At 38.9% G+C, this 16,148-nt stretch overlaps 1 protein-coding gene across 2 annotated transcripts in view; it reads left to right on the forward strand.

The window, feature by feature from the left end:
- The window catches only part of LOC131427452 (sushi, von Willebrand factor type A, EGF and pentraxin domain-containing protein 1), a 100,766-nt gene that overhangs the window by 16,974 nt on the left and 67,644 nt on the right, over window positions 1-16,148 (forward strand). For both annotated transcript variants that reach the window (XM_058590651.1, XM_058590650.1), the window contains exons 2-5: window positions 10,628-10,797; window positions 11,020-11,302; window positions 11,362-11,553; window positions 11,619-11,795. In XM_058590651.1, the coding sequence (XP_058446634.1) occupies window positions 10,628-10,797; window positions 11,020-11,302; window positions 11,362-11,553; window positions 11,619-11,795 (822 nt within the window). The remainder of the gene's footprint in view (window positions 1-10,627; window positions 10,798-11,019; window positions 11,303-11,361; window positions 11,554-11,618; window positions 11,796-16,148) is intronic.

Below are 16,148 nucleotides of genomic sequence, written 5' to 3' on the forward strand. Positions count from 1 at the left end.
CTGCGCGGAGGTAGCTCCGCGACATGTCAAATTCGAATCCCGACCCCTCCGTTCTCGATGATCAGATGGAGACTTCTGTTGGCAGCAGTAAGTCTCGCATAAAGAGTTATCCCGATGGGCTTGCACTCTCGGCCGGGCCTTACTCGGTTTATTTCCGGACCAAGGCTAAAGAAAAAAAATTGAATGTTTTGAAAATATCGCGGGATCTGTCCTCGCGATACAATACTATAAAAAGTATTGATAAAATACGCCCAGATAAGCTCAGGGTTCTGCTCACCAGCTCAAAGCAGGCTAATGAGCTCGTTCAAAATGATCATTTTACGCGGGAGTACCGCGTCTACGTGCCAGCTCGCGAAGTAGAAATCGACGGTGTGGTCACCGATTCGAGTTTGACTTGCGAGGACGTTCTTAAGTACGGGGCGGGTTGTTTTAAAGACCCCTCACTTAAGAATGTCAAGATACTGGATTGCAAGCGATTGCATTCAGTATCGATCGCCGGGGATGGAACAAAGTCCTATCCCCAATCAGACTCTTATCGAGTGACCTTCGCCGGTTCTGCTTTGCCCAACTACATCCTCTTGGACCGGGTTCGTTTGCCTGTTCGCCTATTCGTACCCCGAGTAATGAACTGTACTAATTGCAAACAATTGGGGCATACAGCTTCTCATTGCTGCAATAAGCCCCGGTGTGCTAACTGTGGGGAGGCTCATGCGGATGGCTCTTGCGGTAAGAATGCTGAAAAGTGTCTCTACTGCAAGGAGGGTCCGCATGACCTAATGGCATGTCCTGCGTATAAGCTGCGAGGAGATCGGATGAAGCGTTCCCTGAAGGAACACTCCAAGCGTTCCTTTGCCGAGATGCTTAAGAGTGCCACCCCTCCTAAACTGACAACGAACCCATATGCCTGCTTGTCAACTGACGAGAGCGATTCTGACGACCCTTTGGAAGGTCCATCATCGGCGGTCCCTCATAGCTGTAGGAAAAGAATAAATAAATCCTCTCATAAGCTACCTAGTAAGGGTTCGAAGGTGTCTTCCGAAGGGCTTCGAAAAGTTACAGCTAACGGGAATCGGGACACAACACCGAAGCAAAAAGCTCCTGGTCTCGGAAAACTCAATTCCCACGACTTCCCGGGACTATAAAATCCCCAAGCGTCCCTGAAAATCTACCAGAGAACCAACTAGGTGCTGGACTTATCAAGTTCTCTGATGTTGTGGACTGGATTTTTACAACTTTCAATATTTCAGACCCTCTTAGAAGCATTTTAATTGCTTTCATGCCAACAGTAAAAACATATTTGAAGCAGTTGACTGCAAATTGGCCCCTTATCTCAGCGATTGTATCCTTCGATGGCTAAATCATCCACCGAGGTCACGGATCTAATCACTGTTTTACAGTGGAATTGCAGAAGTATCATCCCAAAAATAGATTCTTTTAAATTTCTAGTAAATAATCTGAAATGTGACGCATTTGCATTGTGCGAAACTTGGCTAACTTCTGAAATATCCTTAAACTTCCACGATTTTAACATTATTCGCCTGGATCGAGATGATCCCTATGGAGGAGTACTTTTAGGGATCAAAAAGTGCTATTCTTTTTATCGAATTAACCTCCCCTCGATACCAGGTATTGAAGTTGTCGCATGTCATGTTACAATCAAAGGTAAGGACCTTTGTATTGCTTCCATCTACATTCCCCCTAGAGCCTTGGTTGGGCATCGGCGGCTCAGTAATATCATAGAGCTCCTTCCCGCACCGACGTTGGTTTTAGGAGACTTTAACTCACACGGTACGGGATGGGGTTGTCTTCACGACGATAACAGATCAGCTATGATCCATGATATTTGCGACAACTTCAATATGACAATCTTGAATACGGGAGAAATGACACGGATTCCTGCACCACCAGCAAGACCAAGTGCGCTGGATTTATCCCTTTGCTCGACATCGCTACGGTTGGATTGCACGTGGGAGGTAATTCCTGATCCCCACGGTAGCGACCATCTACCGATCGTAATATCAATCACCAGCGGCTCAAAACCATCGAAGACAATCAATGTTTCGTATGACCTCACACGAAATATTGATTGGAATAACTATGCGACCGTGATATCTGAGAAACTTGAAAGAACTCAACAACTTCCTCCGGAGGAAGAGTACACGTTTTTGGCTGGCTTGATTCTCGACACCGCGACTCAAGCTCAGACGAAACGTGTACCCGGCGCGAAAACTAACATCCGTCCTCCCAACCCGTGGTGGGACAAAGAGTGCACAAATTTAAACGCGGAGAGAGCCTCCGCGTATAAAGTATTTAGAAAAAATGGAACACCTGATAATTACCGGAATTACGCGGCGTTAGACGTTAAAACTAAGAACTTGATTAGAGCTAAGAAACGCGGTTACTGGCGTCGGTTCGTAGACGGCCTAACAAAAGAAACATCTATGAGCACTCTTTGGAACACAGCCCGACGAATGCGCAATCATAACACAACGAATGAAAGCGAAGAATATTCTAACCGCTGGATATTCGATTTCGCTAAAAAAGTATGTCCAGACTCTGTTCCGGAACAGAAGATCACCCGCGCCGCGACACCAAATACAAACGAAACACCGTTTTCGATGGTAGAGCTCTCACTTGCGCTCTTGTCATGTAACAATAAAGCCCCGGGATTAGACAGAATAAAATTCAACTTGTTGAAAAATCTGCCTGACCCCGCCTAAAGGCGCTTGCTGAGTTTATTCAATAAGTTCCTTGAGGACAACATTGTTCCACATGACTGGAGACAAGTGAAAGTGATATCCATTCAAAAACCAGGAAAACCAGCCTCCGATCACAATTCGTATCGGCCGATTGCTATGCTTTCCTGTATCCGGAAATTGTTCGAAAAAATGATTCTGTTTCGTCTAGACAATTGGGTCGAGACTAATGGCTTACTTTCAGATACACAATTTGGTTTCCGCAGGGGCAAAGAAACGAACGATTGTCTTGCGTTGCTCTCAACCGAAATTCAAATGGCATTTGCTCGTAAGGAACAAATGGCGTCAGTTTTCCTAGACATCAAGGGGGCTTTTGACTCAGTTTCTATAAATATCCTATCTGAGAAGTTGCATCAGCATGGTCTTTCACCAATTTTGAATAACTTTTTGTACAATCTATTGTCAGAGAAATACATGTATTTCGCGCATGGTGATTTGTCGACAATACGATTCAGTTACATGGGTCTTCCTCAGGGCTCATGCTTAAGCCCCCTTTTATACAATTTTTACGTAAACGACATCGATAAATGTATCAACACATCTTGCACGCTGAGACAACTTGCCGACGACAGCGTTGTGTCCATTATAGGACCCAAAGCTGGCGATCTGCAAGGGCCGTTACAAGATACTCTTGCCAGCTTATCCACATGGGCTCTTCAAATGGGTATCGAGTTCTCTACGGAGAAAACTGAGCTGGTTGTATTTTCAAGGAAGCGAGAACTAGCACAACTACAGCTTCAACTAGGGGGTGAAAACATAGCTCAGGTCTTCACATTCAAATATCTCGGGGTCTGGTTCGACTCCAAAGGCACCTGGGGATGTCACATTAGGTATCTGAAACAAAAATGCCAGCAGAGAATCAATTTTCTTCGTACAATAACCGGAACTTGGTGGGGTGCCCACCCAGGAGACCTGATCAGGCTGTACCAAACAACGATATTGTCCGTTATGGAATATGGATGCTTCTGCTTCCGATCCGCCGCGAACACCCATTTCATTAAGCTGGAAAGAATTCAGTATCGTTGTTTGCGTATTGCCTTGGGTTGCATGCAATCAACTCATACGATGAGTCTTGAAGTGTTGGCGGGCGTCTTACCGTTGAAAAACCGGTTCTGGGATCTCTCATATCGCTTGCTCATTCGATGCGACATTTTGAATCCTCTGGTGATTGAAAACTTCGAAAGGTTAGTTGAGCTTAATTCTCAAACCCGTTTTATGTCCTTGTATTTTGATTACATGGCTCAGAATATTAATCCTTCTTCGTTTGCTTCCAACCGTGCTCATTTCTTGGATACTTCTGATTCTACTGTGTTTTTCGACACATCCATGAGAGAAGAGATTCGTGGAATTCCGGAACACGTACGCCCTCGAGTGGCCCCTAATATATTTTATAATAAATTTAGAACAGTCAACTGTGAAAAGGTATTTTACACTGATGGATCAAACATCGACAGGTCCACAGGCTTCGGCATCTTCAATCAAAACATCACCGCTTCTTACAAACTCAGTGATCCGGCTTCAGTTTACGTCGCAGAATTAGCTGCTATTCAGTACACCCTCGAGATCATTGAAACATTGCCCAAAGACCATTACGTCATTGTCACGGACAGTCTAAGTTCAATAGAAGCTCTCCGGGCAATGAAGCCAGGAAAGTATCCCCCATATTTCCTGGGGAAAATACGGGAACACTTGCGAACTTTATCTGAACGGTCTTATTCAATATCGTTAGTCTGGGTCCCTTCGCATTGTTCCATTCCGGGCAATGAAAAGGCAGACTCATTGGCTAAAGTGGGCGCATTAGAAGGTGATATTTATGAAAGACCAATCTGCTTCAATGAATTTTTCAGTATCTCTCGTCAGAAAACTCTCGAAAGTTGGCAAACTTCATGGAGCAATGACGAACTGGGACGATGGCTACACTCCATTATCCCTAAGGTATCGACGAAACCTTGGTTCAAGGGGATGAACGTGAGTCGTGATTTCATTCGCGTTATGTCACGACTCATGTCAAATCACTATACATTCAACGCACATCTCCGGCGTATCGGGATCGTGGAGAACGGGCTCTGCACCTGTGGCGACGGTTATCAGGACATCGAGCATGTCGTGTGGTCGTGCGTAGAGTATCGCGACGCCAGATCGGAGCTATTGGAATCCCTCAGGGCCCGAGGTAGACCGACTGAGGTTCCGGTTCGGGATGTGTTGGCGAGTCGGGATAGTTCATATATGCTTCTGATATACCAGTTCCTCAAACACATTAATATACAAGTGTAATCTGTTACATCTTGCTTAGAAAGTTCCTCCTATTTATCGACGTTATTTCAACTGTGGCTAAGAATTATTTTCACCTGCAGGTTCGACACTAACTTCCGCCGATTACCCCGAGTCCTCTTCTGTCCACCATCTTCATCGCAACTAACAAGATCTTTTTGCTGTCACTAACCTTCTCGCTTCCCCCCTCCCCGTCTCTTCTCCATCTCGATGTCAACTAATTAGATCTCTGTCGTTCTTAGTCATTTCGTTCCCATATCCCCATTTTACTTCGTTTTCCGCAATATTTACTTCTCTATATTTTTCGTTATATTTACATCACCATCATCGCCCACGGAAGGTCGCTCTAGTCATGCGGGCCACCCGCCGGGTATTCGTAGCCTGGGGGTGTTTCCCGCGGACCCACACGGACCGAGGGATGCGGCCAACGTCATCTGGAAGACTCATGATATATTCCATCCACCGGCCGGTGCCGATCGCCAGCTGAAGGTTGGATCTGCCAAAGTCGACCACTGCGACCCCAATACAACATTATCCAATCATACTATCCTAGTTTTAAATTAGTCGTTAATAAAATTAGAAAAAGTCCTTGGCACCTTAGAGCTAAAGCAGTGTGCCTTAAAAATAATTATATTATTGAATAAAAAAAAAAAAAAAAGAGATATTTATGTATGTATGTCTGTGTATGTTTGTATGTGTGAAGCCACCATCAGTTCAAGGCATTACCAGTCTATGCGGGTAGACTTACAGTAGATCCGAATTAGATTATCAGATAGCTTTCATATAACCGTTGTTAAGAAGGCCAAAATGGATTTTGTGGACCCGGCGCCTTCCAGCAAGAACATCCAGCCATATAATGAAGAATATCGCTATAGCAGCTTAAAGGCACCTAATGGTTTGTTTGTTAGATGGGTGCGTCTTATTCATTTCAGACCTTCAGGGAGAAACACAAAGCTTCCCCCACGTGACTAAGGTTGGCAATCCACTGCATCACCCAGTCATTCACTAGTAAGATACCCTGATGCACTCCTTGCCCCTCCCCGTTAACGATATATTTGAGCATAATACAATGTAATATAATATAATATAATATAATATAATAAAATATAATATAATATAATATAATATAATATAATATAATATAATATAATATAATATAATATAATATAATATAATATAATATAATATAATATAATATAATATAATATAATATAATATAATATAATATAATATAATATAATATAATATTATATAATATAATATAATATAATATGATATAACATAACAGAAGATAATATATGAAATAATATGCTATGATACAATGTATAACAGTTGAAGTCGCAGTGTAAGTTAGGCTCTTCTTTCGTCGCAGTACTGCAGGAAATATAATATTTATTTTTTAACACTCCGAATACCAAGGGGATAAAAAAGTGGGAACGCTAATTTTGACTGACTATATCTTAGCCATTTTTGGATCGATTTCAAAACTTTTTTTACCATTAGGAAGATAAATTCATTCGAAATAAAATCCATTTGAAACGAAGGAAAACCGAATATTTTATTCAAAGTTATTATAAAAAGTTCAAACTAGAGTGCCTATAACCAGAGTGACGACATCTCATCCGTAATTTTGGCAACAATTCAAAACATTCCATTAGCTCTACATTGAATTGACAGGTCGTTTGCTCGTTTGGAACTGGGAGCTGTCATTCGAAACGAACAGCTGTCGCCACTCTGATTATAGTCACTCTAGTTCAAACTAAAGTCTGTTGAAAAAAGTGGGAACGCTTATTTTGTCTGGTCATATATCAGCTGTTAGAAGTCCGATTTTGAAAATTTGTTTATCATCAGACAGATACGTCAATCACAACATAAATGGAACAGAAAATTTTTCAATTACACTTTGTTAATGAAAGTTATGATCAAAAACGTAACCAAAAGTCCAAGCATAAATTATCGAAAACTTCGTATTTTCGACAAAACTCTAAATTCAAAGCGACGACATATGCATTTTTATATATCAATAGATTGCATTGGACATTAGCTATATGTTTCAGAAGAAATCAATTTAAATTTCACTGAAAATGTCTAAAAAAATTCGATATGTTCACAGAAAGTTTAGAATATTAGAAGTATTCGGAGAATGCTAAATACAACTAAGCATTTTTGTAAACCAATCGATTGAACTTAATACCAGCTAGATTGTACGAGAAAAAATAGTTCTCAAATGGGTGTTCGTTTTGATGTACGTAAATTTACCTGTTTCTGATCTCAATCGATTGATGAACACAAAAGCTTGGATGTTTTCTTTGCATTCCTCGTTAAGTTCCAATTACTGTTAAGATTTGAAAATGTAAGTAAAAATATCGAGTTTTTATTAGATTTTTGGTATATATAACACATGGATGGAAACAATATTTTTTTTGCAAAATTTTTTTTTATTCATCAACATAATCACCTTTTAGGGTTATACAATGGTTCCAACGTTTTTCCAATTTTTCAATACCATGTTTATAAAAAAATTTATCTTTCGCTTCAAAATAAGCTTCAGTTTCAGCGATGACCTCCTCATTTGAGCCCAATCTTTTTCCCTGGAGCATTTTTTTAAGATCACCGAAGAGCCAGTAGTCACTGGGGGCTAAATCTGGCAAGTATGGGGGGTGGGGAAGCAGATCAAAGCCCAATTCGTTCAATTTCGCCATTGTTTTCATCGACTTGTGGCAGGGTGCATTGTCTTGATGAAAAAGGATTTTTTTCCCTGCATGTGCGGTCGTTTTTTTGCGATTTCCTCCTTCAAACGCACCAGTAAGTCAATATAATAATCACTGTTGATCGATTTACCTTTTACGAGGTAGTCAATAAAATTAACGCCATGCGTATCCCAAAAAACTGACGCCATGATTTGCTAGCTGACTGCTGCGTTTTCGGACGCTTCGGACGGCTTTCGCCAGCTGTGCGCTACTCAGATGACTGCCGCTTCGACTCAGGAGTGTAGTGATGTATCCATGTTTCGTCCATGGTCACGTAACGACGCAAGAAATCTTTTTTGTTGCGAGTAAATAGCGATAAACTGCTTTCTGAATCATCGACTCGTTGCTGTTTTTGTTCCGTCGAAAGCAATCGCGGCACCCACTTGGAAAAAACTTTTTTCATGCTCAATTTTTCATGAACGATAGTAAATACACTTTCATATGATATCTGTGTCATCTCGGCAATCTCACGAAGCTTCGCTTTACGATCTTTCATTATAATTTTTGTCACTTCACTCACATTTTCCGGTACGACCACGTTTAAACTCGGCGAACCACCGACAAATCGTTGCTTTTGATGGACAAAAGTCCGGATAACATTTTTCAATCCATTGTTTCGCTTGCACGGTGTTTTACCCATTAAAAACAATGTTTTATCAAAACACGAAACTCGGTTTTTTCCATTTTTTAAACAAACTACAAAACGACTTTACTCCAACCTCGATAACTCAGCTGTTTCTGGTCGGATCGACTTAAAATTTTGACCCGTTTCAAGCAAAGGTTAGTACTCTAGAAAGACGTGATTACTGGTTTACTACGAGTGCCATCTCTGCTTTAGTCTCGGGACTTATTGATCCATGTGTTAGAATCATTTTATTCTACAAATTTTGGCTAATATCAAATTCAATCTACATAAAAGATCATGTATGTTTGTTTCACATTTTCCAATACATTAAATTCAAAAACTGACACGAAAATGTAGATTTTTTGAGATTGTGATGTAAATGTAGGATTTTACTCCTGAAATTTTACACTTTACTAAGTTCATTGAGTTGGTAAGCAAGATTTCTTAGACGTGCACTTACGTATAATCCACGTAAGTGCCTACTACTTCTACAATTTTGAAAACTTCTGTGAAAATTTCGATATTTTTGAGATTTTTGGTTAATATATAACATAAATTATTGATTTTTTTGCTAAAAGTAAATTTATTCGGTTGGTACACGAACATTCTTGAATACGTGCTTAGCTGAGTCACAAAAAATTTCCAGATTCAAAATTTTCTGTAAAAATACAAAATTTCATTCTTCGAATAAAAAAATTTCTGTGAAAATATCGTATTATAAATATCGATACATTTTCAGTAAAGTCCTAAAACATATAGCTGATGTCAAATGCAATCTATTCGTATATAAAAAAGCATATGTCGTCGTTTTGAATTTAGAGATTTGTCGAAAATACGAAGTTTTCGATAATTTATGTTTGAACTTTTGGTTACGTTTTTGATCATAACTTTCATTAACAAAGTGTAATTGAAAAATTTTCTGTTCCATTTATGTTGTGATTGACGTATCCGTCTAATGATAATGACCAGACAAAGTAAGCGTTCCCACTTTTTTCAACAGACTTTAGTTTGAACTTTTTATAATAACTTTGAATAGAATATTCGGTTTTCCATCGTTTTAAATGGATTTTATTTCGAATGAATTTATCTTTCTAATGGTAGAAACAGTTTTGAAATCGGCCCAAAATGGCTAAGGTATAGTCAGTCAAAATTAGCGTTCCCACTTTTCATAATAATAATAATAATAATAATAATAATAATAATAATAATAATAATAATAATAATAATAATAATAATGATAATAATAATAATAATAATAATAATAATAATAATAATAATAATAATAATAATAATAATAATAATAATAATAATAATAATAATAATAATAATAATAATAATAATAATAATAATAATAATAATAATAATAATAATAATAATAATAATAGTAATAATATTAATAATAATAACAACAATATCTAGTACAATGTAATATAATTCAATTCAATATATAACAAATAATGCAACAAACAACAGAACCACATGTTGCAATATGCTATGATGAATATTGCATTCTAGGATGGGCTTCAAACTACAAGCCATTTCGCATCCTCTCATTATAACGCTACTAACGCATAAGGCGATAGCACCCAGTCGACGCCGTTCTATTGACCAAATGTCATCATAGACGCTCGGGGAGGCATGAGATAGGAACTTGTGAGGACTTAGTTATCTCACCATTTGAGGACTAAGTGTAACAATAAATATTTATGATCAAAAACTCACCATTCTCTCTGAGAGCAACCTTTGAAACCATGAAACATATCTTCTTTTCTTTTTTACCAAAATAAGTTGGTGTAGATGGATTGAATCCAATACCTAATTATACTCGGTTGAAGCATTTGTATGTTTCCTTTTTCTTGAAGGTTTGTTTGTCGTCCAGATTAGGCATAAGTGAGTTTAACACCAAAAGTTGATTTTTATATACTATGTATATAAACAAGACAGCCAATTTTTTAAATAGGCCCTACTTTTCTGTAGATGACACGGTTGTAATGTAAACATATTGTTTTGGCTGCGACACTACTTGTTCGAGAAAAAATAATCTTACCACAGTGCGATTTTTGTATAAATAAATCGAAAATCTCGACGGCTGCTAAATTAGATCATCGCTCCCGCCATAATACTAGTACACACCCTACTCATCACCGATTGGTTGATTCGAATCGTGCTGTTTGTTCACAATACGTTAATGTCTTGTATCTGCCCTCGGTCCTTCACCGCCACAGCCTACTGCATTCCAACATCGGTTGCTACCGAGACGGATGACGACAACGACTCTGAGTGGGACGAAGAAGACGAATCGTCCGAAGCAGATGACGACGGGCGGGTCTACAAGAATCCAAGGAATTCGCCCTCGACCGAGTGTCCACGAGACGAGGAGCAGGCCACACTTTTGGTAAGGAATTTATTGCAGTTTGTTTCATTGCAGTTCCATTAGGGTGGTAAATGGTAAAATCGATACAGTGTGAAAGTAAGATCGTGTCTGAGATTTCTGTTTTCTAAATCAAACGAAAAATAGAATTTCACTGAATTCAATCACTTGTATCGTTTAACCACCCTAATACAAAATGAATGATTTAAACACAAATATTTTAATCTGTACTTTCGTTTGTTTCAGGGACAAAAATGTCTGAGGAAATGTTCATCAGACGAAGACTGCAAGAGTAAGAAAAAGAAATGCCTGTGCGATGGTGCATGCGGAATGTCTTGCATCAAGCCGGATCGCGAGTGTCCCGCATTGGATCAGCCACCGACGGGGGCCGTCACCGTGTCTGGCAATCACTTCGGATCACGTGCTGTCTATACCTGTCCCCATGGGTACCATGTGGTGGGACTGCAAAGCCGGTTGTGCCAAGCGGATGGAACATGGGCTGGAAGTGAACCGATTTGCAAACAGAATAGTTAGTTTTTTTAATGTTCATTTAAAATATTGGATACCAACTCGTTCCTATCATTCCAGTCTATTGTCTTCAGCCACCGATTATCGAACATGCGCGCCACTCGGCCCTTCCAGAACAGGCAACCTTCGATTTGGACTCGACCGTTCAGTACCATTGCCATAATGGCTATGCCACTGCAGGGTTTCCACGAGCGAAGTGTTTGGCTGTAGATGGCCAGGCCAGCTGGTATGGTCCGGACATTTCCTGTGAACGTACGTTGCTAGAGTTTGCATTTATCGAACGAACAGTAGTAACTTAGCTCCATCTGTGATTTTAGCTCGTTCCTGTGGTCAACCACCGGATCCAGCTCACGGGTGGCATTCCGGTGAAAGCTACACATTTGGTGGGAAAGTTACGTACCACTGCGGTGATGGATATGAGCTAGTCGGCAAAGCTGAACGGTACTGCCAAGCAGACGGATCGTGGACCCCAAAGGAACTGCCGACTTGTGTTTGTGAGTATTATTCTACGCAAAATTCTCTCCTTAATCTTTTTCTAAAAGAGGTTGAATGATGAGGCATATTCATGCTGGAATACGATGAAATACGATATGGAATACGATATGTAACTCTCCGGGTACGATCCCTGTGCTTCGAAACGCTAAATCTTGATGTTATTGCACAAAATGTTGGTAATACATGACTAATATTTCAATGTTTCAATATAATAAATTATTGAAATATGCTCTAAATGGGACTGATATGCGGGTACTGGAGTTGAAATTTTCTCACTTTTTTCCAGAACGAATTCACAATTTCTATTGAATTTTCTGAAATTATATTAAGGATAGCGTATTCATTAATTAATATGCAAAGCCGTGGTGTTACATTTCTTATGTTGAATTTGGCATTTTGTTTTAACAGACTTCGCAAGCTGATTCAAAGCGTACATAACCTTTGCATGGATGGTACGACGACACTAAGAATCCTTCCAGATCGGGGCTCGAACATTCGATAACTGGCTTGTAAGACCAGCACCCTATGCATTGAACCACCAACCCAGATATTCATCTATTCATTTTTCAAGCTAACTCAAAAATGACGAAATCAATATGGGAATGATCTGCGAGAATGGGCAGTGAATCAGAATCTCAAATAATTTTCGATTATAGGGGATTCGGTTGCCGGCATCCCACTGTAACTTTTGACAGAAAACAGATTGCGTCATTCCGACAAATGTCATCTGTGTTAAATAGTAGCACGTTCATTTTGTGCCGAATGCCAAAGCAATCAGACGCTTGTACTTTTTGCTGTGCTTAAAACAAATTTTAATTGCGTGAAAATCAACATAAAAGTTTTTTATGACTTTTTTTATAGTATCATAAATTGAAAAGCATCAATCAAAAAGGTGAGTGGATTGAATATTTATGAAAAATCGGTGAAATCGATCTATTTCGTGATTTAATACCGGATGCTATCAACACTCTCGCTACCAAAGTTTTCTTTCGTCATTTTTAAAATGTCTACCGATTTCGGTTACCGGCAGCCCTAAATCGCGAAAAATTGTCATTGATATGCAGAGATGCCAAGTATGCAAATTTGTCTGTAAATTATCAAACTTCTTAGGTAACATCAGACCCTGTCAGCTTGAAGCGATATCAATCTTCAGTTCACCAACGCCATCGCACGGCATCACATTCAACATATCATGTCAATTGTATGAGTGCGCAGTGCTGCTGTTTTGGCGCGCACGAATTTGACATTTCTCTCCCCTACTTCTATGTACGAGATTCGATGCGGACTCGCCTGAGGGCACCATGCATGCAAAAAAGGATGTTGCCAATGATTTGTTCGGGAAATGTGAGAGCTGGATATCTTGTTAATATGATGTCTTTGGTAACATGTAAACCTTTTTTCGTCTAAAGACTTTTTAGAGACTTTTGAAACTTCGATTGTTTGCAGGCATTCGTCAGAAATTACAGACTTTTGAAATTTGGCGCAATCTTTTCGATTTTCTAGCTAAAATTATTGTATTACCTGGCATCTCGGGTGATATGCACGTGGACAACTTGACGGCTTCAATACATCCGTCATATAAGTAAAAACTTTGGTTCTCTGGTTCTGTTAGCCATGGCGACTTCAAACAAATCGTCCAAGTCAAGGAAAATGAGCTTTAATGTACTGATTAATGCCATTAAACGTTGCTTAGGGGCTGTCCATAAAAGACGTCACGCCGCAAGGGGGAGGGGGATGTTTCATAAAACGTGTCCTTTTGTGACAGGGGGAAGGGGAGGAGGTTTTTAGAATGTGACGTCCAATATTTTCAATGAGCGCGTTTTTGAAATACCTAATTATATTACTGCTTTGCCCTATTTCCTGAAAAAATCTCCACAATAAACGTTTACATTGTATAGGAAAGCGTGTATTTGTTGATGTAAAAGCTTCTTCTTGTAAATTCGGAAATGAATGATGCAGAAAATCATTTCTGTCGTGATCAGCAATAGTGCACGGAGGATAAATTAGCGAAATTAATAAATTTTGCCTAATATGAGTAAATAAGAAAAAGATGCCTTCAAACGGTTTAACTTAAGTTATGCACTGACAATTTTTTCAGTAATTTGATTTTCTATCACTTATAATAGTATATCATAAGAATTTCTCTTATATGATTCTGATGCAGTTTATTCAATTGTACTCCATTTGAAAAAGGGCGGGAGATTAACGATTTCAGACGTAGATCATGTCATGTCTTATCTTGATCATATGTGATTTCCCTCCACCAACATCAAAGCTTTTCGAATCATCCAATGATTGAACTTACATAAATCAAGAATAATTTAAGCTCAAAATCACTACCCATTGTGTGACGGAAGATCAGTACCGATATTGATCGATGTGATTTAAAATTCACTGATCAACTAATCTTGAAAAGATTCTTCGGCAATGATCTCGTTTTGATGAGGTTTTGGTCTTTATTTTCTCAGCCCAGTATGCTATTCTAAGGAAATATTATTCTTTACCTAAAACAATAATATATCTGTGTACTGTACCCCTAGGAGGAATAAAACAGATGATTTAAATGTTTCATCAATTCCAACCAAATACTTTTGTTAATTTGTATAATTGATTTTGTAGTTTTAGGGATATTTTTTAATCTAATGACAGCATGTAATAAATCTATTTTTCCCTCATATTTGTATGATTTATCATACATATTGAGACGAATTTTTTTAATTTTGAATTCGTGACATGTGACATAGGGGTGTGGGGGGCCTTTGCTTCTGTGACAAAGGGGGGATGGGGAGTCAAAAATCGTCAAAAAAGCGTGACGTCTTTTATGGACAGCCCCTTAGTGGATAAGAAGCCAATAAACTCGACTGTAGCTACGTATTCAATCCCGCGAAGCCGGTGGATGATCGGCCAAATCAACTCAAAGGCGCCACCATCCAAATCATTGGCTAAGCGAGCCAAGACGAAGTCACCATCAATGAAGACTTTTGTCCAAAAAGCCTCCGAAAAGAATGAATTCCGTTTTTGCTTTGAATAATGACAGTTTTTACTTATACTTTTCCATTTTTATAGAAATTTCTTGGGGTGCGAACCGGTAAACGAATTCCTATTTTGAAATGGCCCAAAATTTATCGCTTTACTAAATTGATAATAAAGATTTTTCAATCGATTGAATTAACTTAGTTTTTTATTCAGTTGTTAGCTAGGGACTTTAGCTTCCCATTGATGTAGGTATGTTTGCATAATGTGCACTTAGTCAGAAGTTATAAGCTTAAAAGAAAAGGGTGCCGGTAACCGAACACTCTCCCTTTACTAAGAAGCAATCGCGAAGATTTTTTAACATTCCCCACGCAAAATGGATTTATTGCATATACGGAAGATTTATTTATTTCATAATAATTGTTAGTGATTCGAGATTTACCTGCAAAAGTAACTGCGTTATGATTGAATGCATAATTTTCATGCAGAAGAACCAGTTTACTAAAGCTATTTCTATTACTTTTTGCATACCATTTACAGCATTATACGAATCGTGTAAAATGAAAGATTTTTTTTTCAAATTCCAAGCAAGATTGCTTCAATGTCTTGAATAACGTGTCCAAGGTCTCACCGAAGAAACCGTAGATTCTAAGGTCACATATGGAAAGAATGACAGGTTCAAAGGTCACTCGAACATCTGATCTTGTTATACTTCTTCGTCATGCAATTCTAAAAAATATCCCGCATCCAGTATGTGTATTCTGTTTCGCTATTTGCGACCGTATGAAAGTACTCTATTGAACTGCCTCATTTTTGTTGATTTGTTAAGATGTAAATCACGACAAACCAGTCTGGCTTTTATCAGTACCTAACGGAAAACAGATTGAAAAAAATTAAGAATTAATAATTGATGAGAGTAAAATTATCCTAAAAGACTTGGCATTACATATCTATTGTGGAATTTGGCCTTTCTGTTGCAACAGACTTCGTAGTCGATTCTTGGCGTACAGAATCATTGCATGACTAGTACTACGATCCTGTTGACTCTAATACCGTTTTCGTTTTTGAACCTACACGCGGGCGACTCTGACTCCGAGTAAAACGAACACGTGTTACGCGTCCTAAACAACAACTCATAGAAAAAAGAAAAAAATAAACAAACTCGCATGTACATCGTGGTGCGACCCGAGAAAATTTTCTGAGCGAAACTCCGCGATTGGAGTCCGATCTAGAGCGACCCCAGGTTGCTAAAACAAACATCTCAAAAGTTGTTTGAGCGACTCTGGGTCAGCTCTCGGGCTGCTCTGATCAATTAACGAAAACGGTATAAGAATCCATTCAGGTCGAGATCCGAACATACTACAACTGGCTTGTAAGAC

This window comes from Malaya genurostris, chromosome 2 (genome assembly GCF_030247185.1).
Source record: "Malaya genurostris strain Urasoe2022 chromosome 2, Malgen_1.1, whole genome shotgun sequence".
NCBI classification, from domain to species: domain Eukaryota; kingdom Metazoa; phylum Arthropoda; class Insecta; order Diptera; family Culicidae; genus Malaya; species Malaya genurostris.